Source organism: Wyeomyia smithii, chromosome 2 (genome assembly GCF_029784165.1).
Source record: "Wyeomyia smithii strain HCP4-BCI-WySm-NY-G18 chromosome 2, ASM2978416v1, whole genome shotgun sequence".
Lineage (NCBI taxonomy): Eukaryota > Metazoa > Arthropoda > Insecta > Diptera > Culicidae > Wyeomyia > Wyeomyia smithii.
In genome coordinates, this window is record NC_073695.1 from 4145498 (window position 1) to 4171889 (window position 26392).

General features: G+C 35.7%; 1 protein-coding gene across 1 annotated transcript in view; it reads left to right on the forward strand.

Moving 5' to 3' along the window:
* Positions 1-26392, forward strand: part of LOC129721272 (potassium channel subfamily T member 2) — a 705817-nt gene that overhangs the window by 19411 nt on the left and 660014 nt on the right. The window contains exon 2 of the mRNA XM_055673643.1: positions 5062-5960. Coding sequence (XP_055529618.1) covers positions 5833-5960 — 128 coding nt within the window. The 5' untranslated portion in view covers positions 5062-5832. The remainder of the gene's footprint in view (positions 1-5061; positions 5961-26392) is intronic.

The following is a 26392-nucleotide window of genomic DNA, read 5'->3' on the forward strand; positions in this document are numbered from 1 at the left end:
ACCTTAGCAGGGCGTCTGTGATTCGATTAAATCAGTGTGTTTTCTGAAGGTTATCACAATACTTAGATCTACCCACAACACGCTGACGTCATTGGTTTCGACTACCTTTTATCGATTGGCAGCTCACTAGTTGTTCATCGTTGCACCTCCAAACTAGATGAGCCGTAGGAACGAGGCAAAACCATGATGAACGTTTTCGTAGTTTACCTAAGATCGCATAAATTTTTCTGTTTAATGACACCGGCCAGATGGCGTGTTGCTCATTGAATATTCAACATCCGACGAAGTTGATTTGGCTCTGCTGGCAGAGGACTTTTTCGTTGTGCTGTTGTTTTGTTAGGTTCGAACATGTTGATTTAGTCTGTGCGAGTCAGTGCGAGAGCTTTGTTTTTTTTGTGAAAAAGTGTAAGCTGGCACTAGCTCTGATTTATGTTTAGGATGGAAAATCTCGATGTACTACATATTTGCATGGAGAACAAATGAGAAAGGAATGAAAAATAACTGAAAATCACCATTTTTATTGTCTGTTCGCTGTTGAATGCTGGTGTTTTACTTGAATTATAACTCAACAATGGGTAAACTCTTTCTTTTCTTGACAATGGCCAGCATAATAGAAATCTTTTTCTTACCTTGGAACGGTGTATATTTGATGTCAAATAAGTAAATGAAATAAAAAAATCATTCTCTTTTGTGTACTCAACTGCAAGCGTGGCACAAAAACTTAAAAAGTGCTGACTTTATTCAGTTCGAATAAGCTTTGCGGTCGGTCGATCTGCATTCTGCATGAAAGAGATAATTCAAGATTTTTAAAATTTAATGAAACGGGATTCGGAGCAAAAGGTAATTTAACGATGACTGGGTTGTTGCATTAAAAGGACAAAAAAATTCCGAATGCCTCAAAGTCAAGAAACCAAAAAAATATCAAAATATCGCATACCTATGTAAAAATGTCAAAATATCAAAAAAAATCAAAACTGATAAAAACGTCGATTATGTCAAAAAGTTGAAAAAGTCAAAAAAATTAAAAATGACAAAGAAATCAAAAATGGAAAAATTTCAAAGAATAAAAAAAAAACACAAAAACCGTTAAAAATGCCAAAAAAAGTTGGAAATGTAGAAAAAGTCGGGAGTGTCGAATATGTAAATTATCAAACATTATCGAAAATCATCAAAACTATTAAAAAAATTTAAAATTGTCATATTAAATGTCATACATAACATAAATGGCATATATGTCATAAATGCCTTAATGTCTCAAATGACCTAAATGTCTAAAATTTCTTGAATGTCTTGAATGTTATAGATGTCTTATCTGTCTTAAATGTCTTAAATGTCTTAAAGGTCTTAAATGTCTTAAATTTATGAAATGTCCTAAATGTCTTAAACGTCTTGAATGTCTTAAATCACTTGAATGTCTAAAATGTTATAAATGTCTTAAATATCTTAAATGACTTGAATGTCTTAAATGTCTTAAATTTATTAAATGTCTTAAATGTCTTGAATGTCTTGAATGTCCTAAATGTCTTAAATGTCTTAAATGACTTGAATGTCTTAAATTTCTTACATTTCTTGAATGTCTTAAATGTCTAAAAGTTCCTAAATGTCTTTTATGTCTTAAATTTCTTAAATGTCTTAAATATCTTAAATGTCTTAAATGTCTTAAATTTCTTAATTGTCCTAAATGTCTTAAATGTCTTAACTGTCATAAATGACTTAAATGTCATTAATGTCTTAAATGTCATAAATGTCTCAAATGTCTCAAATGTCCCAAATTTCTTAATTGTCCAAAATGTTCTACTTGTCATGAATATCTCAAATGTCACGAATATCTTAAATGACTTGAATGTCTTAAATGTCTTAAATTTATTAAATGTCTTAAATGTCTTGAATGTCTTAAATGTCCTAAATGTCTTAAATGTCTTAAATGACTTGAATGTCTTAAATTTCTTACATTTCTTGAATGTCTTAAATGTCTAAAAGTTCCTAAATGTCTTTTATGTCTTAAATTTCTTAAATGTCTTAAATATCTTAAATGTCTTAAATGTCTTAAATTTCTTAATTGTCCTAAATGTCTTAAATGTCTTAACTGTCATAAATGTCTTAAATGTCATAAATGTCTTAAATGTCATAAATGTCTCAAATGTCTCAAATGTCCCAAATTTCTTAATTGTCCAAAATGTTCTACTTGTCATAAATATCTCAAATGTCACAAATGTCTTAAATGTCTTGAATGTCTTAAATATCTTAAATGTCTTAAATGTCTTAAATTTCTTAAATGTATTTAACGTCTTAAATGTCTTAAATGTCTTAAATGTCTTAAATGTCTTAAATGTCTCAAATGTCTTAATTGTCTTAAATTTCTTAAATGTCTTAATGGTCTTTAATGTCTTAAATGTCTTAATTGTCCTCAATGACTTAAATGTCCCAAATGTCTTAAATGCATTAATTGTCATAAATGTCAAAAATTTTAAAAATGACCAAAATATCCAAAATGTCCAAAACGTCAAAAATGTCAAAAATGCCAAAAAGTGAGGCAAACCAGTCTGCGCATATGTTTCCAAAGTTGCAAAAATGTGATCAAAATTATTTCAACCCCCAAAAACTGATTTAAGAGCCGCAATGTCTTCAGTAAAGTTGTTTCATTAATTATTCTCCAATGCATAAAAGTTACAATTTTGTTAACAATTCACTTAACAGTGAGAAACGAATTTTACTTTTCTCATTTTGGAATATAAAAAATCACTTTGTCCGGCGAAGCTGTAGTACATTAAAAAAAAACAAGTTTGTTGAAGACATTCTGCTTTTATCTACTTATTTAAATGGACTTTTGGAGAGATGCGGCGATTTCTAGTTAAATAATACACTTATTTACTCTAATTACTTTTCACTCAAAAAAGTTGATTTTGGAGCCGAGATATCTTCAGCAAAGTTGTTTTATTAAATATTCTTCATTTTATAGAATTTAGAATTATTTGATTATTCTACCTAAAAGTGAGAAACGAATTTCATTTTTCTCATTTTGCATATAAAAATCCTCTTTGCTAAATGAAGTTGTAGCACATTTGATAAGAAACAACTTTTTCGAAGACACCATACTTCTACATGCCAAATTGAATGAGCTATTGTGGAGTTTTCTATAGATTATTGCCACTAAAAACCATTTTTTTAATTTTACATTTAGTAGTGAATTTCTACAAATTTTTCAATGTTCTACAATGTTGCTTGCCACAACTTTGCAGAACAAAGTGAATTTTTATATGCAAAAATAAAATAAGTAAAAGTCTCTATTTTGGGTTGAATAATCCCAAAATTGCAACTTTCATAAATGGAACAATCAATTCGTGTGGGTCCAAATAATTTCGATCACGTTTTTGCAGCTTTGGGAACAGTGTACGTAGGCTGGAACCCACAAAAATACAGACAAAAAAACATCTCAAAAATATCTGAAAATCATAAATGTCATAAATGCCATAAATGTCAGAAATGTCATAAATTTCATAAATGTCATAAATGTCATAAATGTCATGAATGTCATAAATGTCATAAATGTCATAAATGTCATAAATGTCATAAATGTCATAAATGTCATAAATGTCATAAATGTCATAAATGTCATAAATGTCACAAATGTCAAAAATGTCAAAAATGTCATAAATATCATAAATGTCATAAATGTCATAAATGTCATAAATGTCATAAAGGTCACAAATGTCAAAAATGTCATAAATGTTATAGATGTCATAAATGTCATAAATGTCATAAATATCATAAATATCTTAAATGTCATAAATGTCATAAATGTCATAAATGTCATTAATGTCATAAATGTCATAAATGTCATAAATGTCATAAATGTCATTAATGTCATAAATGTCATAAATGTCATAAATGTCATAAATGTCATAGATGTCATAAATGTCATAAATGTCATAAATGTCATAAATGTCATAAATGTCATAAATGTCATAAATGTCATAAATGTCATAAATGTCATAAATGTCATAAATGTCATAAATGTCATAAATGTCATAAATGTCATAAATGTCATAAATGTCATTAATGTCATTAATATCATAAATTTCATAAATGTCATGAATGTCAATAATGTCATTAATCTCATGAATGTCATCAATGTTATAAATGTCTTAAATGTCTCAGGTGTCAAAAATTTTAAAAAATGGTAAAAATGTCAAAAATGTTAGAAATATCAAAAATGTTAAAAATTTCAAAAATGTCAAAAACATCGAAAATGTCAAAAATGTCAAAAATATCAAAAATGTCAAAAATGTCAATAATGTCAAAAATGTCAAAAATGTCAAAAATGTCAAAAATGTCAAAAATGTCAAAAATGTCAAAAATGTCAAAAATGTCAAAAATGTCAAAAATGTAAGAAATGTCGAGAATGTCAAAAATGTCAAATATGTCAAAAATGCCAAAAATGTCAAAAATGTCAAAAATGTCAAAAATGTCAAATATGTCAAAAATGTCAAAAATGTTGAAAATGTCAAAAATGCAAAAATGTCAAAAGTGTCAAAAGTGTCAAAAGTGTCAAAAATGTCAAAAATGTCAAAAATGTCGAAAATGTCGAAAATGTCAAAAATGCAAAAAATGTCAAAAGTGTCAAAAATATTAAAAATATTAAAAATATTAATATCAAAAATATAAATGCCAAGAGTGTCATAAATATCAAAAATTTTCAAGGGGCGAAATGTCAAAAGTTTCAACACTTTGAGACGAATGTTAAAAATGTCAAAAATTGTTAAATGGTCAAATACCCTCAAAATGTTAACAAAAAAATTTCAAGGTGTGTTGGGAGTTATCTTCTTTTTTTTTGTCGGGAATCGTGAAATTCCAAAACGAAAAAAAAAAAAACATTTTCCCTAATCGATTTTTCTGTGCCTGCCTCAGCTGAGTTTAGCAGTCTTGTATTTCCGCCTGTGGTAAACTATTTTCCCAATAAAGTCAGTAACCGTGCCACAAAAGTAGCCCCCCTTAACTATTTAATAATTGACCGTTTAGTAGACTATATCAATTTCGCGTTTTTCTATTTCCTCTTTTCAGGGTCCTTGGTTGCGGTTGACTGTGTTTGGTGAAAGGACAACGAGAAACTAAACGTTGTGCTGACCTCGTTTCGTCATTCGGTAGTAGTCGACTAGTAGTCGCAAATCGGCCGGCAAAAAGCCAGCCAGCTGACTTGGAGCACTCGACTAACCGACTATGAGTCATCCAATATTAATAATCGCCGCTAGGCGATCAATTGTCCAATAAACACGAGGAATAATAACGGGCGGGGGAAATTGATTTTCAATTACGAATATCGTCGTAAATGGATGTGAATTTTTGTTTCATCGTTGGGATTAGTACTAGAGGGACACCGTTGATAGTGACGTCAAGTAGGTGCTTTTGTTACCGGTGATTACTGAAAGCCTTGCAAACAGGATGTCTGCCATCGAATTTCGAAGAAAATGGGTTGTAAAAGCACCCACGTGAATGTGATAACCTGGGAATAATGGTTGTAAACAAAGCAAGCAAAATGTGGGTCAAGGTGCGCGTTCGAAAATGTCACCTCTGGTGACGTGCCTAGAAAAGCTGATGAGGATGTAATAAAGTGAAAACTGATGAGTAAAGTTTGACGTGAAAGTGTTGCGACAGCTTGTTTTTTCTAGTGTCGGCCCTACGGGTGCTTAAGGCAAAGTGTGGCACCGGATTCGATCCCCCCGGCCGAGGCGGGCTGCGGGTGGAAATATTATTTTAGCGGAACCAATTGCTGTCCCCCTCGGAAGGCGGGCAGCAGAAGAACGAACCGGAGGCGAAACCTCCAGTACTTCTGGTATGGATGAAGCGACTATCATCGAGGTGGTGGACCGGAATAGTTTGCAGTCGAGGATGGCTCTGCCGCCGCGATATCGCTTTCGGGATCTGCTTCTAGGCGATTTCGCCTTCAACGACGATGGCGAAAGGTGAGTTGGATTTTGGTCACTAGAAATAATTGAGTTTTCTCAATATCCAATTATCGAAGAATTGAAATTAGATAATAAGTTTATTAAAACCACCCGCTTCACACAGTAATCTCGAACCCTTGAAACATTGAAATTTACTTTAGCATCAAAAGAAGATCGCGTCGTTTGATTTGATAGCTTGACCGTTGCTCCTTTGCGGCTGTGGCCCCAAACTGTGTCGCAAAGTTTTATAATTAATCTCGGTTGTACCATTACCAAGCATCCTTCTGCTGGGTGATTCGGATTCGCCGAAATTGGAAAAGTCAAAGTTTCAACCCCGCAGTTGATTCCGCTGATCGATTACTGCTGTTGCTGTCGTTAACAAGTGAGTTCAATTTCATGAACAAACATTATTACCTATGAGATAATGTTTGCATTTGATGATAACATTCATACATCCTACGTGTCTGGAGAAATGTCTTTTCAGTGATAACGATGCAAGAAAAAGTAAACATCGATTGAATGAGAAACCATAGAACAGTAGCATAATTTTCAACAACTCAATGAACCCTCTCTGAAGGTGAATTTTCGCTCGCATTCAGGTCTGAAACTGTAGCGCTAGGCAGTACTCTGGAAATAAAAAAAATGTCACTTTCACTCGACAGAAAAGGTGGTAATGTTTACCAACGACTGTAAGCACCAGGAGAATACACAATATTTACATTGCCAGCAGTGCGGCTTGCTAGCATCATACTTTTTTTCTAGATGTTTTTCATCGCACGTTTCTGCTGTACCCAGGTTTGCTGAAACGCTTCTACTGTGTTTGGTCACGGTTCAGCCATTTAGAGCGCACAAAGTGGCTACAAATTTTTTCTAATGCTATTCCAGAAAGTCAACATTAGATGAATAATGTAATTTCTGTTCTAGGCTAGGAGCGTACGCTCTGTGGAATGATGTGAGTAATACAAGGACCGAATGGATTAAACAGATGGGTAGATATTTCAAGTTTCCAATGCAACGTCATTTGAAAAAAAATATCATTTGCAATTTCGTGCCATGAACACGCAAACGTGTGAGTTACTGTACATTAACGAAATTAAATGATTACTCGAGAAACGCCAATTCACGGTGATTGACATAAAAGAATTCATTTATCTAGACGGTCTAAAAATATCTTTGAATTCTTTCAATTGTCAGTTGTGCAACTATGTTTAGTAATTAGAAGCGCGATTGGTAGCCTTTCGGTGCGGAATCCACGCAAACAAAATCGGTAAAGGTCAAAGCTGTCGTCATTCGTAAATTTGCGTAGGAGAGTTTTCTAGGAAATACTCAAAAATGTGGAAGTTGAGAATGCTGAAGTTGAATGTAAAACAGAACGGGCGAACAAATTGCAATTTACCAACGACCAAATCGATGTTGAACGAAAAGTGGTTCGCTCCGAAACTAGTGTGGGATTGCAATGTAATTTTACTTTGTTATGCCGGAAGGCTACCACCAGAAATTAAAATGTGGAGTATTTTTGCACTATGTTTTGTTCAATCTCGGTAATATTCTGTCGAAAATAATGAATTGTAAATTTGATTCCAATTTTTCAATAAACACCGGTTACTCAAACATAATCAATTAATTAGAAAATTGAATTCATGCGATGTTTATAACTAATTTTTAAACACAAACTTTTTTACTAGAGGTTAAATTAGAACTGTATGCTGTAACTATTCCAATTTTTTAAAATATAATGTCAAGAGCTTCAAACTAAACCAATTTACCAAATAGTTTATGAAGAGTATATTGTAGCCACTTATTATTCGATATTTTTAAAATAAGTACTGGCATGCATTGAAAAAGATTCAGTCACTACTTCAAAAGTTTAACAGCATTTTTGCTGTTTTTAAATCAGCTCTAAAAATTTTACACCAATCATCATTCCGGGCTGACTTTGATCACTTCATTATTTTGATGAATTTGGTGTAACACTTTGCTACTTTCACTAAATTGAGTTTATAAATATGGCAAGCAATTTGGGGGTCATTCACATTCTACGTGAACAGTTTATAATGGCGAATGTACAAGATTCATACAAAATTTTTAGAATATATATGAATTGTTATCCGCTGAGAGAGCAGGTGGTCTAGAAGCATAAAAAACTAGTTCCCGAGGAATATGACTTATGAAATTGGCCAAATTTGCATGTTACTTCACGTCTTGGGTTTTTGTTAAGAAGAAATATGTAATACGCTGTGGAGAATATTGGGACTCAACATTGCCTTTGAGGAAAAACTTGCAAAAATAACAATAAAATGTATTGTTATAATATTTGTTTATCGTAAGAACTAACTTTACGTATTGCAACTTGTTGTTTTGAATCTGCTTGAACCGATTGTTTGTATGCAACAAAAATCGCCAAAAATACACATTATTTTCAATTAATATTCTAGCATGAAAAACATTCTTGAAATAGCAGGAAATGCATGAGGAGTAGCAATGCGAACATATATCCACGCATTCAGTGACGATTACGACAATTCCCAAGCACTACGAGCGCTTTTTTACCACATTTTCAAAAAAGAGGTACAGTGATCAAAGTCACCCCGGTGATCAAAGTCACCCCAGTTTACGGTACAAAGAAAATTGCAGCAAAAATCAGTTTTGGTAAGTTAACCTCAATCTTCGTAAATGCAGAAGCGAGAATGACGAACCATGAAAAAGTTGTATAGTTGTATGTGCTTTATATGCATCATCTTTCGCAAGATATTTAAGAACTGCTGTTGGTGCTTCTGATTCAGAAGCCAGATTAGAAGTGAACGCGTGCCGCATGTCTGCACTCTTTTTATGTATGAAAACAGTCTTGAGACTATGTTCCCCCAACAACATTTCAATTGAGAAACGAAAAAGTGAGCGTCAGAATTTTATTGTAATTTTGTTGGGAATCGTGGTGCAGAGGGCGAGAGAATCGAAACGAAATTCGGTTTTGTTCAATGAATGGGAGTAATACAAACAAACACTGTCTTACTAAGGACGATCAAATCTATCATTAAAAATTAAAGAATTTTCTCTTTTGGTTGTGGTTTTTGTGGTATGTATTGACCAAATTGATAAGAGCTTTAAGAAATATTTTTCCTTTTGCGGTGGTAATAGGTCGAGTACTGATACACTGTGCTCTACAGGACAATTAGGGTTGAAGATTGAAAAGTTGATATTTTCCTTTCTATAACATCACAAACTTGGAGAAAAGTGCTCTAAGTGGTGGTGATAGCTCGAGTATTGGCACACTGTCTGTCCTTTATTCTACAGAATAACACTCAATTTTTGTCGTAGCGAGACATGAATGAAGTCAACATTTCCGTTCGCTGTGAGGGGTTAGGGGCAAGTTATGTGCTGAATATGTCGAAACAATGAGACCTAATAATATTAAAGCGGTGATGAAATTGAAACCAATGACTTTGGCAAGTAACAATTGAGGACGTGGTAATTTTAGTTTTCTACCCTCTTGCTCACCTGTGTTGTGTGTAAATAGATGATAGCTCCTCGTTGTCCTACGTCAATAATGCGGTAGTGCGTCAGATATAATTTCCTACTTTTTGCAACATTCATTTATTTCAAGCCATATTTAAAAATTAATTGGATTTTCGGCTTTGCAGTCTCTGTAAATAATTTAAAATCTGTAAAATGTATCTGTAACATCACATCCGAAGCTTTATTGCAAAAATTTGCACAGAGAACAAGAGCCCGCAAAGCTCATACGCTAAACAAAATACACTATCTTTGTACGTGAACATAGACCAGAAACTTTTAAGAGTAAGAAATAAGAATCCAATAAAATAATTCATCTTAGAATACCTTTGAAAAAAAAGGAATAAACGTCGGATGGAAAATTAACGTTTAGATTACTTACAGAGACTGCAAACCAGGACATCCAAATCTAAAATAACTAATGGTCGTCCTGAAAAATCTGTATTTGGAAAGTTAGTTAAGTTATTAAGTCATTACTTCATAGCAATACAAAAGAAATGTGTGCAAAGAATTCTTTCATCCGTGGTTTTACCGCAAAATGTTTTTTCCGGACCGCTCTTTGCGGAGAATATTTGTATTTTTGCTATGCGGAACGATTAGACGAATGAAAGTACAAATGTTTTTATTCGGCATTTATATAATCTTTAATATCAGAAAACTAAATACTAACTTAACCCTCTAGTGCGCAAATTAGTTTTTAAAAAATCACTGTGAAGCTTATAAAGCATTTTTTAAGTTTTTAGGTTCTAATTGAAACTTTTTAGAGGTTCAATTGGAGACCGTCGAGAGGCAGCCTTGGGCACTAGAGGGTTAAACTAGTGCCTAACCTACACATTGAGAGACAGTTTATCGTCTCAGCTATTGTCAAGCAATTGGTGTTTGGTGCTCGTGTTTGGCTCAGCACGCAACGAAAGAAGAACAGCACCACACAGCGAATAGGGTAACTGTAGACTAGAGGAATGACAAGGCGCTCACCGTGAGTGTAAATGTCACATCAAAACGGGAGTGTTGTTAGATATGGGCGCTCACGTTTTTTTACGAGGGGATGCATACCTCGTAAAAAACGCGTAATTCGAAAATTTGTGTAAAAAAATCACGTTAATTAAAAAATCCGCGGTAAATAAAAAAATCGCATGACGTAAACCATCAAGAAAGGCTTTAGAGGAAACCCGAGACGCTCCACGACCAGTATTAAGAGATGTACTCATTATCGGTCATTCCGTACCCTTCGGAGGGCGAAGGTTTTTTTGACTAAGTCTTTCACTCAATTTACACTAAGACGTTTTAGGTCCTCAACCCGCATTAATTCGAAAATCCGCGTAAAAAACCTCGGTTAAAAAACCGCGCTAAAAACCTGACTGTATAATGTCGAATTTGGGGTTGCGGTGTAGCTATACCAAAATTATACTTTCGCGCTATAGCTGTTCGGTTTTTGGTTTTCCACCTAGAGACGGGAAGTGTTTGTAATTATTTGTACCTCAATTTACTCAGAGAACTCTATTATTAGTTCTGTCCTAAAACTATTAGAAGATCTAAATTTAAACTTGACAAATATTATATCTATATTTGTTGCATTCGTAATTAAGTGAATATAATTGTAGGAAAATTAAAAAAATAGTAGGAGGTTGTATATAAGACACGACCGCATAACTGACGTAGAATACGCAAACTTCCCGACAAACAATTGCGTTTGTTTATAGCTTGAAAGCTGCTATTAAACGGATCTTGGCTGGACTGGAGCTTAATAAGCTGTTGTGTAACACAGGCTCGTTCAGTCTCTTATCATTGCAGGATGATTATGGGTCTTTTGAACAGTTCCGCAAAAATGTCCCTGTTTTAATATTTTTTAAATTGTCATTTTTTATTTGGCTTTAACTTTGCATAGATGTTTCTATGGGGAAAAATGCCATTGTGTGCTATTAATTGAATTTTTTGGTTCACGACTTAGTTTTGAGAAGCTATTGAAAAATGCTATTTTGCGGAGGTATTGATGATTACAAATTTTTAGAGTTAAAACGGTTTGTTTGATCGGTATGATGTCTTCGGCAAAGTTGTAGATAATGATTTGGCCTTTGGAAAAAATATACACTCTGAAAAAATCATTTATTAAATAAAAAAGTTTGAAGAAAAATTAAAAAAATAATTATTTAAAATTGCTCATTTTTTGAAAATCTGTTTTTTTAATAAAACTTCAAAAGATTACCTAAACAATGAAATCGGTCCGATCATGCAGAAACTAAGAACAAATAAATTCAATTTTTTCAACAGGGTACATTTTGTATGGAAGTATCTACAACTTAGCCAAAGATACTATGCTAATCAAACAAATCGTTTTGACTGTAAATATATTTTTAATTCGTCATAGAGTGCTTGATTAGAAATTAAAAATATTTCCACAGCCAAAACGGTTTGTTTGATTGGCATAGTGTCTTCGGAAAAGTTGTAGATAATATTTTTGTCTTTCCAAAAAAATATACCCCTCGAAAAACTTCATTAAAATTTTTTTTTCGAATTATATAACTTTTTTTCTTATTTCTCCTTGTTTGGACCGGTTTCATTGTTAAGGTAATTTTTTTAGTTTTGTAAAAAGAATCAGATTTTCGAAAAATGAGGTTTTTAGATAATTAATGTTTAATTTTTCTTATTTTTTTTTTCAAAGAAAAAATATATTTTTTTTAGATAGATATTCTTTTCGGAGAGACAAAATTATCATCTACAACTTTGCCGAAGACGTCATACCGAGCAAACAAACCGTTTGGACTCTAAAAAATTGTAATTATCAATAGAACTCTTTTTTCCCCTGTTTTGGGCCTTTAGAATCATTTTAGCGATCCTGAGCCTAATTGGGAATCAAATCCTTTTGTGCGTTTTTAAGCTCTTAGAAGCGCTTTTTAGTGATTCTTGCCGATTCTTGGCATAATTTTCTGACCATTGGAATCGTTTTTCAGCTATTTCTAATTTTTGCGATACTCAGTGCATGAATGAAAAAAAGTCGATTTTTTTAGTTAAACAAAATATAGATGTGAGTTTTCAGACGAAAAAAAAAATTGACGTGAAACGTGCCGTGGGAAAATATATCTTTATTTTCTGACTTCATAATATCTCGACAGAAAAGAAACAGAGAAAAGAAGAAAAGCAACCCAGGCCTGCCAAATAAAGACAAAAAAAACATGTCGGAATCAAAATACAAAAAAAAAAAGAGTTTTAAAAAGTAATTAGACAAATGGATAAAAGCGAGTAATAATAACTCAAACTCGTAAAGATGCCTAGCACAAAAAACCTTTGCTGTGCAAATAAAACCGAATGTTTCATCGATTTGATTGATGCAAATTCCGATGGCAACGTGACTTTTAGTAACGAAAATGCCTGTCTGTTATTTGAACCCACGAACACGAGCAATGCTTTTTCCAAGTTTTATCTTACATGCCCAGCTTCGAACTTTTTTCGAGCTCGTGTCATGCAAACATTAGTGAATCACGAAAGTTAAAACGAACAACAGAAACCGTACTCAATGAAAATGATATCAATATCAAAGAGGTGCAACCAGGATACGAACATCGTACGTGAGGTCAAATATATGAAAAGATCTCGTATGTGGATTAGCTTACTCGACTGCAAACATTAATTTATATAATGAAGAAGTTCATCACATTAAAACACACAAACCTCAAGAAGATAAATCAATTTTATCTTGATTGCACTCAGCGCCTGAAAAGCCGCATAATGTTATCGATTTCTTCTGTTCACTTAATCCTCCTGCTAGCAGCTGTAGAATTTGATTACCACATCGATGGATTCGGTCTCGGTTGGCTAAACTTTGCGATACGGCTTGTGAACCACACAGTAACAATTTGGTCCGTAATTGGTACTAATAAATTCGATATGTGCCAATTCCAAGAGCGCATCGTGACTCGTAATAATAATAATATAATAAGTTATTAATATAAGGATTGTTTCATGGCTTCCATCAATATGTTTGTACTGAAATATAATCTACACCCAGTTTAGTTAAGAGAAATAACTTCAGCCAGTTTATTGTACAGTCCTGTTATTTTTCCCTACGGCTCACCGACTGGCAGCCGAGGATGGAATCGCAATGTAAGTCTGCTAAGATTCCGTCGCCGTCGCCTAGAATCTTGCCACCAATGTTGTCAGACAAGACCGAGCTGCTGAGCTCGCAAGACCGTCCTTGGTCGAATCCCATTTGCATTTACTTAGTCCTAAGCAGATTCCTGTTCCGCTTGCGCTATACGGCATGTAGCTTCCATGAGGGCAAGTAGATTATTTCTAATGTAAATGAATGTGAATGATGATGGGTTTGACGATCCCGGCGCTGGAACGCTCTTCCGCAATTGTAGGGCATGTTTTACAGAGGTTAGATGTGACTAACGTAGCATTGTGTACCGTGGTGGGTATGAATTTATTATATATTTTCATAGTCATAATTTGTATGAATAGTAATATTAGAATTCCCCGAATATTTACCCTTTCTTCACTAGTGTGAAAAATGCGATTGAGCGAAGCTTTTTCAGATTGATTTGCTTCTTTCCGTGGGTGTTTTCCCTTTGGGTCTACGGTGTGTGAAATGGCCGGCTTTCTATTGCCTTGCCGGTGCACACTTTTCCGCAAGCAGTTCGCCGTCGTCCGTTTTGTCATTGTGTCATTGAATCTAACATAATACAACTTCGTTTTATGTTTTGTAACCGGAAAAGGGTTTTCCTCTTTTCTGGGTCACCGGTAGTGAATTAGCCAATGGCCTGGAATGGGTTTCCTGAGGAGAGCAAAGCCCGAATCAGGCATGCTTAAAACCAAAAAGTTGTTGAACTCTGATCATGAATCGAATGACGTCTCTAAGTGATCTAACGATTCTTTAAGTGGTTTGAAAATGTTTCTGTGTCATTTTTGATTAGAAATATGTAGGGTTAACTTTTATCACATTTTTTCGGTCTTTTGAAATGAAAACACAGCATTACACAAAACAAAATAAAATAAACGCCTCACAAAGTTGATAAATTTAATTGTGTTAAACTTCTGACGACTCAAATTTTTCAATCTTCCAACAGCTCAAGTTACGTTTCGAAGCGTGAGCGTGAATATAATAATTTTCCAATGAAAGTTAGCTTGTAAAGCATTTTTTTATTTTCAATATTTTTTATTAATTTTTTTTTTAAATATTGTGTGACAAATAACTGCAATTCTTTTATTGAATTCTGAGAGAGTGCTGCCTACATCTGGTTGAACTGGCGCGAAATGCGTCATACAAAATGTTGAAATACTAACATGTTGCATACTAGCATTTTTAAAAGGGCTGAGGATTTTTAAAAGTACATATACCTATTTGAATAAAGACAAGAGATAGAAAAAATTGCCCCTGGAATTTATAAAAAAATGTAAAAGTAGAATGTAGCTGTTCGTTTTAATGTACCCCTCTACTACATCAAAACAAACAGCTACAGCGCAAAAGTGTAATTCTGGTGTAGCTACACCGCAACCACGAATTCGACATTTTATGTGCTAGGACCTTCTGTGAAACAGAGCATGTTTTTCCAGTTTTAATTTGTGTAATCGCATTGCAATTATTTCATGAAATTTCAAAAAACAATACACAATACATAATCGCCGACATACGTTGTCAACGCTTTCATTTCGGAGTGACTTCCAAACTTTTTGAGGCAAAGTTACAACGTGTAAATGAAAATCAAAATACAGACAAATCAAAGAAAGGTAAATAAACGATGACTCTGAGTCATACTGAACGTTCCATGTAACCGTAGAAAAGGCACAACGAAAGAGATATTCGCTGTGTAGAGAGACTATACACTAGAGACGACAAAGCACTCACCGTTTGTGTTAACTGTCACGTAAAAACTAGTGAACCTATATATTAGAGAAATGATAAGACACTCACCGTTAAGGCAACTGTCAACATCAAAACGGATAACGGCAATGTTGAATTATACAGATCGCCCGTTTTGATGTTGACAGTTGCCTTAACGGTGAGTGTCTTGTCATTTCTCTAATGTATAGGTTCGCTAGTAAAAACAGAGCGTACACGCAAAATCATACAGTTATCCTGTTTTGATGTGACTTGTCATTTCTTTTGTCCACAGTTACTCTATTCACTGTGTGGTGATGTTTTCTTTCGTTACGTGCCGAACCGAAGACAAGCATCAAACACCGATTACTTGATGCCTCTCTTCGGCTCGGATTGGTGAAGCACGCACCGCTGAGATGATAACTGCCTTTCAATGCGTGGGTTGATCTAGTGTTTCAGCTTATATTTTGTTTTATAACATTAAAACCATAATGTTTCCGACAAAAGCAGCCACACTGCCTTTGTAATGGAATCACTCCAACGTCATCGATACAAAGTTGCCAGATTAATGGAAATAGTAAATTCCAAATAAATTTTTAAATATGGCCTGTAATGAACGAAAATTACAACAAATGGGATTGTTCTGTGTATCATCGTACGATACCGTCTATTACCACGGATACATGTTAACAACCACGGGGCAAGTGATTTATTTGATTTAAAGGCAGCCACAGGCGCAACCTGCTGCTATCCGCTGCAATCCGCTGTTACTGCTGAGTGCTGTTATCTGCTGCTACTGCTATCAACGTTGTGGACGGTCTCGCCAACTCACCTTACGACTAATGGATGTAGCTGGTTTTACCAGAAACACTCTTTTATAGCCGAAGGTTGCTACGAAATAGGCCACGCCTTTTTGTTCAGTTTTACCATTCTCTAATGTTCTTTAGACGAATTATTCTACAATTCACATTTGATTTTTGTATACAGCGAATAAACTCCGATGGTGCTCTCACACACGCAACGATTTTAATCCGTATCGTGTTGCGGTTTGTAGAATCAAGCGATTTCGTTTGCTCGCTGTTGCGTATGGCATCATGTTGCAACTGAATAGCTGGAAGACAACGAAATTCTGTTCATGCTGATTGATTGAATCGACTTCAACTTATTCCTGTAAAGTCGAATTAATCATCTTTGTTAAAGCGTTCTAACAGAACAGGTTATGCTGATCGCACCCTTTGTGCTGTCCCAACAGTGGGGGTATTAACTAAATAAAGTTAAAATTAGACAACGACAACAGAATTTGATTGGTAGGATCCCGCAAAGAATGTTTGCTTGTGTTGATGCCAGAAAATTTTCAACCTTCAATCACTGGTTTATTTGCCTTGAAAAAGGCATTTTGCTGTTCAAAATCTGTTGCTGATCGCAATCTTTGTGCTGCCCTCACAGTGGGGGAATTGCATCGTGGAAGCTATTTCACATTCAGTAAATAAAACGGCCGCGACAGATTTAAATTGCTAGGATCCAGCACAGAATGCTTGCTTGCGTTGAAAAAATTATTAACTTCCTATGACTTGTTTATTTCCCTTGAAAAAGGCATTTTGATGTTCAAAATTGGATTTGCTGATGGCAATCTGCCCCAACAATGAGGGGATAGTGGCAGTTTGGCGATACACGCTGAGAAGAACCGCGCTGTTCCTGAGACATGGTGACTAACCACAGGGCAAGTGATTTGTTTAATTTAATTTGATTGAATCGACTTCAATTTATTCCTGTAAAGTCGAATAATTCACCTCTGTTAAGGCGTTCTAACAGAATAGGGCAGTTTGTTGTTCAAAATCGGTTATGCTGATCGTAGTCTTTATGCTGCCCGAACAGTGGGTAGAACTAGGTAAATAAATAAAGTGAATTTTATGGTCGCGATAGAATTTGATTGCTAGGATCCAGCACAGAATGCTTGTGTTATTGCCAAAAAATTATTAACCTTCAATTACTTGTTTATTTGCCTTGAGAAAGGCATTTTTCTGTTCAAAATCTGGAAAAGCTGTTTTTTTCAACAAAGATTAACTTGGTGTTTCAAATCACAATTGCTCAACAACCGGGGAATTTAATAACGAACATTTAAAAAAAAATAAGAAGAACGGCTCAGTAGTTTTACTGCAATCGCAAGTTTCAAGTTTAACTAAAGCGGCCGTGTCTAGGCGCGCTCAAATCGCTCTAACTTTCCCACTGTTGCTAAGATCTTTATAAAAAATTGTGAAAATGTTCTCTAGAGTTCTCTTTTTCAAACTTAAAGGTATATAACTTTTTAATCGAGTCATAAATCGGAGTAAATTTTTATGGTCGACAAACATCAAGATCAATCTAATGACCACACGATGTATACTACCGATCCAAGCATAGTAGTCCCATGTTCTACACAATTCTTATGCACGCTGGGACAACTATGCTTGGAAGGGCAGTATAGCTTTCAGAGAACCACATCTACCGAAAAACGTTTGTTTTCTCAAGGGTACTCAGGATTGGTTATAGACAAGTAATGAAACATATGACAACTTCGAGTGGTGGATGATTTTAGCGCGCATCTCTCGCATAGATTCGCGGTGTTTAACAAGAAAGATACTCATCGATTTTGTAACGAATACACTTCTCGCGCAACATTGTTCGATTCCGTCACCTAACACGGTGACACTACCCTTCCTTTCCATTACAGTCGTGGAGATGCAGAGATAAACTCGGTCTTCGACAACAACCGCTGTTACATCTTCTTTCTTATACTCTTCTTCTTTATCCTAACGATCGTAAGGACGTAGCCGTTAGCGATCCATTTGCTATTGTTATTGAATTGCTCCACATCGAAGATGGTAAACTAATTCCAAGTAGCTAGATACGTGATTTTCTGAGCAATTCTTGTAACTTGTAACTTGTCTTGTAAGATGTTGTAACTTGTCAAATTGAAATATGTTCGAAAACAAAATACAGACTTTTCAAGAGACTTGGAAAAATAAATAAATTGTATCCACTCAAGTTTACTCGAGACTACATGAAGTGTAAGTAGCTTTGTACTACTGGAAAAATGTTAAAGTCGATATCCAAAAATCATTATCCACTATACTGGCATTCTCGAATAGTTACCCCCCTCTTTCACCCGTGAGCAATTCTCGCTGAAACCGTCCTGCTGGTGACATTGGGTCTTTTGTTTCTAAATGATTGAAAGTGGTGAAGAAATGAGAAAACCACTTTGGTTAGTTCATATTGTTAGACCCCTTAATGAATTTGTCATTGATCCCCCTACAAGCAGAATATCGTTTAAAAGAGGAATGATAAAGCTTTCATTCGAAGCATATTGCACTGCTTTGATATAGGCTGCGCGTCATGCGTTGAATTGTCCAAAGCTCGATTTCGAAAAGTGATCTTAATGGCAAGGTAAACTCAATGCCCACCCAATTTTTTGAATGTATCGCAAAGCATTTTTTCTCATCAATCCAACAATGGTGTCAAATTTAAAATTGGTGGTTGCGAACTTGCTCAAAAACACGTTTTTCTGATGAAATCAAAGATGGCGGCGACGTCCAAGGTGGCGACCAATTTTTTTCTGCTTCGAATTAAAGCTCTTTAAAACGATATGCTGGTTGTAGGGGGTTTAATGACAAATTCAAGAGAAATAAATCAATAAAGAGATCAAGAAGTGCCTGAAAATCAATTTTTTCTAGAATCCGTTTAACGTCTTTCTGCCCGAGGGGTCCATCACTATGAACTAACCAAAGTGGTTCTTCCATTTTTTGACCACTTTTTATAGCATTTAGAAACAAAAGTTTTTTAAAGACCTCTTGTCACCAGTGGGACGTTTTACGGTAATTGCAATTTAATAATTTATTTGGTGACATTATTAAAATAAGCTAATTAACCAAAAGATAAATCTAGATAAACATTTCAAAAGGTCCTATCTGCTTTCATCGTTTTTACGGAGCGTCTTTTCATTTTGGTGATGGTTCAGCTTTAATAACTCTTCCAAGCGTGGCTTTCGTTTAGGAGGCTAGATTGATCCCTGCGCTATAAATTTGTGCAAATAACGTGTCATAAAAGGTGTTTAATAGGTTGTGGTGATTGAATGAAAGTGATCAATCAGAAAATCGATCAAAGCAGATAGGACCTTTTGAAATGTTATCTAGAAATATATTTTTAAATTTGATTCAAACGAAAAACAATAATGATTGACGTATTTATGAAACTTTTCACTTAATAAAAATTCCCCAATCAACTGTTGGTTTGGTGCAGGCATGCAGTCAAGTTCATTTCATCACAAACACACATCGGTATTCTGCAGCAATGCTGACACATGTTGATGGCTGTGTATGAATGATGTTGTCTGTACCATTATGTTTTCCTTCAAGACATCCGTTTTTCTGTTGAAGGTGGTTGTAATGAGCTTTTATGAAAAGTTTTACCTTCGAGACATCAAAATAGTCTAGGGTTTAAGAGCATTGGATGACCTATTGAGATGAGAAGATTATGTAATTTTTTTTTATACTGATATAGAGTAAAGGGCTAATAAAAATTGATTTTTGTTAGCGGTAGGGGTCAAAAGTTTGGTCTTCTCGAAAAAAAAATTTCTATGCGAAATTTCAGCTTAATCGGTCTTCAAATACAGTGCCTCAAAGCGGTTAGAGTTTTTGCTTTTTGACCAATGAAAAAATGCACAGGTAATTGTTCATGAAATCGTCGATATGGAAAGTTTTGTTTGATACCAAATATCTTAAAAAGGCTTAAAACGTCGGGATCCATAGTTTTATCTGAAAAATAAAACAATAGTTTTTGAAAAATATTGACTCTCTGAGACTTAGAAATTCTCGAGCTGGGGACAAAAGAATATATGGGAAAAAATTGACCTTTGAATTTCGTGTAGCGGTTAGGTTCAAGAGTTTCGTCTGTTCGAAAAATGTTCTCATACAAAATTCAGCTCAGTCGGACTTGGGGAAGTGGTGCTTTAAAGCTGTCAAAGTTTCACTTTTTCGACTGATGAAGAAAGGCACAGGTGCAAATTGTCAATATTTTTTTTGTTGTTATGCCACTGCCGCGCATAGCATGTCAGTCCCATTTGCATTTTCAGCAAGCCGAGAAAAACGCCTTTTTATATGATTTCATACCATTGCAGAGGAGGACTGGCAACAAGGCCCGCTAAGTGTCGTGCGTGTTTTATCTCTACGTGAAATTTAGCTAATTTAAGCTGTTTCCCCCCAAATAATATTAGTATATTCAGTGAATTTTATAAATTAAGTTCTGTTGGCTACCGGAACAGTGAAAAAAGGAGTCACCGGGAAATTCTAAGCAAGCTAAGTAACATTTTATTTTGTAAATATGTGGTGTGTTTTGCAGTCGGTTATTCGAGACGCACAAAAAACACTGACGAATAAAGTACGCTCACAGCGCCTCCTGTTAGCGGATAGAAAAGCGAGAGGTGTACATGAAAAAGTTGCGACCTGCATATTTTCCACTCATATTATTGCGTGCGCGTTAGGCAATTCCATTTTACCATTTTACGAACTGCTAGAGTAGGATACACGGTATTTGCTGTTCCATGTTTTCTATGAGAATATTTTCCATGAATTGAGTTCTGAAACGTCTCGTAAAATAGTCTATAGCCGTGTAAGGTCGTTTCTATTGCGCTCAAACTGTGAATCGTCGCATCGCGGTACTCCATTTTTTCCACTTTTTGCTGATAACGTTCGTGGTTGTGATAAATGCGTGAACGTGTGGATGATTTGTTTAGATGATTTTACGCGATGAATAGTCGTAGAAAAGAGCGAGACATCTATGCAAGCGCGGCAGCGTTTTTATAATAACCTATTTCAATTCATGTTTTCAGTCACTGGAAGGAGCAAAACAATAACTATTGATGTGTCATGAAAGAGTCTTTTTTAGACCTTCACTCTTTTTGGGAACACAATATAACGGACACTTTTCATATGTTCTTCGAATCCGTTTTATTTTTCGCGTTTTCCACTTTAACAATATGAAAATTTCAGCTATGGAAGGCAGTCAACCGAGATTTTCTTCACATGCTTCTTGTTGTATTTTATAATTCATTTTCAAGAATCTCACATTATATATGATCATATCTACAATGTTTAGATGACTTTATACGGTGAATAGTTGCGATGCAATGTTGTTGTAATAATTTATTTCTATCAATATGTTCAGCCGCCGAAAGCAGCACAACTACTATAGAATTTTCATGAATTAGTCTAATATAAGTTCATCTATTCTATTTTAGCACAACATGACGGATCATTTTCATATGTTTTTCGAATATCTTTCAAATATTTCTTTTGCGTTTTCTGCGTTAAAAATTTGAATATTTCAGCTATGCAAGGCAGCCAACCGAGATCTTCTTTACATGCCATATTACTTCTTTTTTTTTAGAATTCATCTTCATTAATCTCACATTATTTGTATATGATCATATTTATATTGTTACATCAATCCAATTAAATCATGGTCATATCACTTATCAAAGTGAATCCTGATCAAAAACCTACCCCACTAACAAAAACTCCCTTCCGTGGTCTTTGTAGGGATGCAGAGGTATACTCGATCTCTAACAAAACAAAGACTACATTCTAACACTCCTTCCTTATTGAAGGCTTCGTGCGGTACTGGCATAACTCGAAATTCAGAGTTCGAAGAGAAACGGGATTGAAAAGTTTGCGTTTAAAATTACCTTTATCGTCTCCAAGAAATCTACGAGCAAGTTTAAAACTTTCAAAGACACATCAACTGATAACTCAGTTTTTTTTTTGTGGATTTTGAAACAAGTCTTTGTGAAATAAAATTTAATAATATTTGGTATCATTTGACTGCAACATGGAAAACTTTTGAGTTGTGCCGGTATTGCACGAAACCGACGATATCCCCATCTGACTGTAAGGAAGTGGCCGGCGCCGTTATTGGTCTATAAAAAATCGGGTCATTGAATGATGCACAGTGAGAAGGAATTACCACTCCCAGTCGTTCTTTCAGTTGATTCATTGTGCATCTTGAGTGGCTCGGACCCATCACGGAGTAGCAACCATTGATATGTACAGTCAGAACTAAGCTAAGCTTTATATGATTTCATACCATTGCATCTCATGAGATGAGACAATATGTTTGGATGTTTTCTCGAAGTTTTTCAGAACAAAGTTGTTGATTCCATCTATTGTTACAAGACTATGCATAGTTAGCTACCATTTCCGCGTATTAACTCAATTTTAGTTAAAATGTAAATGGGACTGACTTGCTATGCGCGGCAGAAATATCTCAGATGCTTCTTGCTACATCCATCATTGTCTTCATTATTGTTGATGTTTTTCGGGGTTGGATTTCCGGATGACTCACTGTTTACTGCATTATTGGTATGTTGCTTTCTGTCCGGTATAGTAAACCCGACTCGGAAAAGGTTCCGAAAAATCAGCTTATTGTAAATTCACATATGTAGCTGGGAATCGGTCGGTTGAGGATAACCTCAACCCAGCCAGCTGAAACTTATGGAATGCTCCTAACCAGTGGAAATAGAGCGGGGGCCTAGTGTGGTTGGTAACGTCTCCGCCAACCACGCTCGACGCCTGGGTTCGAATCCCACCGCCGACATAGGTGTCGATGGTTGTGAGGTGGCGTGATCCACTCACAACCAACCCAACTGGTCTAGATTCAATCCTAGCCGACACCGGGAGATTTCCTGAGGCGAAAAATCTCTGGGATCACGCCTTCCATCGCATGAGGAAGTAAAGCCGTTGGCGCCGGTCCGTTGATAAACGGGTCGTGAGTTAGTGTCTTGGATGTGGAGTCGCCTCCCTGGGCGTCGGTGATTGGCCACAACAGTGGCGGAACTAGACCGACGGAAAATAAGCGAGAATAAAAAAAAAACAGTGGAAATAAACCATTTCTCATCATCAGACTGTTTATAGCAGCAGGGGGGGTCGATGGGGGCGGCTTCAAATTTTTATACCCCATAAGTACTCGGCAGGGTACCCGGGTACCCACAAAATGAAAAATTCCAAAAGATTGGAAAATCTGTCTACTTTTAGAATCTGAGACCGACATGAACCACTAACCGCATATGGTTCCTGCAAATCCGGATCTTCGGGAGCATGTTCCGGTAAGACAAATTAGTGCAATTGTCGATAAAACCGACCAACATTGGTATCAAAATTCATGAAACCACTCCAGAAGTTGATTTTTATTCATTTTGAGTCTATTTGATGAGTTGTCCGAAATGGTCATTTCGGGGCATATTCCCGACCTTGAACACGGTCCCGAAGATCCGGATTTACGGGAACCATATTAGGAACAATGGCTCTTTCGGCCCTACATACTAAAAATAGACAAACTTTCCAATCTTTTGACGGATCAAGATTGAAAATCGGTCAAGAATCGAGGAAGTAAGAAGCATTCCATTTTGGTGGGTACCCGGGTACCCTGCCGAGTACTTACGTGTGTTAAAATTGCCGAGTACATAACGGTCAACACAAAACAAGTAGGAGGGTGGCACTCAAGATACGACCGCATGACGTTGGACTATGGTATTCTTATATTCCATTAAAACAAATAATAGAGAGAATTGCAACTCTAGTATTTGCTGCAATTTTATCTAACAGTGCATTTCTGAACGCTGAGACGTTAAAACGTTATAAATGATAATATATACTAAAAGAATGGATATCTTTTATCACGTTTTTCGGTAGTTGTTATCAAGGTTTTGGCGAGTGACTGGAAACTATCTTAACTTCTTCAATTGTGATTTAGAGCATTTCTAATTGATTTATTATTTTTCACGATAGCGACAAGTTTCTTTCTCTGTGTGCGAGAAACAAAATCAAAACCACGCACCGAGAAACAAAAACGAAAATTTAATGAATGCTCATTAAGAAAACTTGCAACTCTTTTTATCAATAATTTATGATACTAAAAAGAACCTGTTTTGATCTAAATGAAATTTCTAGTAAATAAGTGTTCATTCATAGGCAGTCATTTTTCCTCGATCAATAAAGACTGGCTGAAGAAGTTAAAATCGCTGCTGTAAAATCAAATCCACAACCGTGTTCGTTAAGACGTTTTTATATTTCTAATGACAATAATAATCTTCGATAAACACCCGCTATAGTTATCCACACACATGCTATAACTATTCATACAAACGGTTAAACTATTCATACACACGCTGTAGCTATAGTTTTTTATACACACATGCTAAAGCTATCGATACACACGCTATTCCTTTCCATACATCCGATACAACTATCTATACACACGCATAAGCTATCCAACCATGTGCTATTATTATCCATACATACGCTATAACTAATCATTACACACGCAGCAGCTATCCACACACACGCTACAACTATCCGTACACACGCTGAAGATATACACGCAATAGCCATAATATGCTACACATGCTAATGTCTTACACACGCTATAGCTAGCCATACACACGCAACAGCGCCATCCCTATCATCGCAAATGTCATAGCAATGCAGATGCACATACGCTATATGTGCACACTGCACACACACTAAATGGCGGTAGCTTTCCTAGTGGCGGTGCTGGCTCGTGTAGTTTCTGGCTGTTGTCACCCAACGATATCTGAATTGGATTACCGCTGGTGGGGTCCAACTCAGATCGAAGGGGAACCGAACTAAATGAAGAAATGCAGCTGCCCACTACCTCCGCCGCTGCTGCCTGATACCACCGCTCTGGTTCTGCTGCAGCTCAGTGTCGCCACTGGAATCAGCCACCGCTGCTGATTATTCAGGACCGTTCTAGTGGCCTTCCACTTGGTAACTGATGACTGCTATGAGACGACGCAGGCTGTTATATAGCCAAATGCAAAAATCCATCCGCGAGCAAACAAGAAGCGAGCTTGTGATTGGTTGAATGTGCACGACTTTTAACATAACTTTTATCTAGTTTAGTATCGAAAACATATTTAAATTATTATATGACAATCTTGCGCAATATTTCCCCTATCAATCAAGCCATTGGTGTTTAGAATCTGTTCAGTGGTAATGATAAAAGAAGCATTTTAAAACGGTGTTGAAACACCTGTTGCAGCTACCGGAAGCGAGCTCGTTATTGGTTGAAAGCTGTGAGACTGTTTACAAAGTCAGATCGGTTGTATCCGTTAGTGTCGACTGTGCTTGTGAAGAGAGGTAGTGATTGGTTGCTCGGTATGATTTAGACAATCGATGTGATTTATCAATTTTTCAATAGTGTATCTCGAACAATAGGTTATTTTTGTTACATAAATTCAACCGTAAAAGAATTTCTGATCGGTTGATGCCAAAACCTCGAAATTCTGAAAAGAAATGGCAGATATATAAGCGCTCAAAACCTGACCACTTTTCCCTGGTTTTCCCTGGTTGAATTACTAGATTTTCAAATTCAGGAGCCTAACTTCGATATAGACTTATGTAAGTTCTTTCCTTCTAAGGTTTTTTAAAAAAACACTTGGATTCTTAACACATTGATTTTTACTAAGTATTTTAAACTACTTACGTCCTAAGACGAGAACAACCTCTACACACTTCAAACGTTTCACTGGAACTGAAGCTCCTGAAAAATTAATATAAGTTCCCTACTCATCGATGGATTGGATTACTGCTGCGTAAGGATTGTTGGCTCCGCTCTGCTGCCGTCGCTGCTGTCGTTGTCGTCGTTGCTGCTACCAGCTCGGTTCTGCTGCGTCAGGGGTATCAGGGGTACAACGTCCGTTGGTGGAGTTGTCGATGTCGCCGTGTCGCATCAGAAATGCCATGTGCAAGGATTTGCTGTGTCAGGAATGGTGCGTCCGGTGTTGGTGTACAGTAATGTCCATAACTTCCCCCGCCTTAGATTGAGGCGTCTCGGGTCGGGTGTCTGGATATGGATGAAATCTCTAATACCTCGTATTTTTCTACTTATGCAAATGTAAATAGTAATTATGATCAAGGATAATATGATAAGGCTCCCAAGATTAATCGAATTGTATTGATGATTAGTAGTCTCCAAAAGGTTGATTCTGTGCCGGTCATTTGTTTGCAATAATTGCATTTTTTCCACCGGGTCCGTCTTTGTTGAGGTTTTGTTGACTTCGACGAAATGAAGTGGG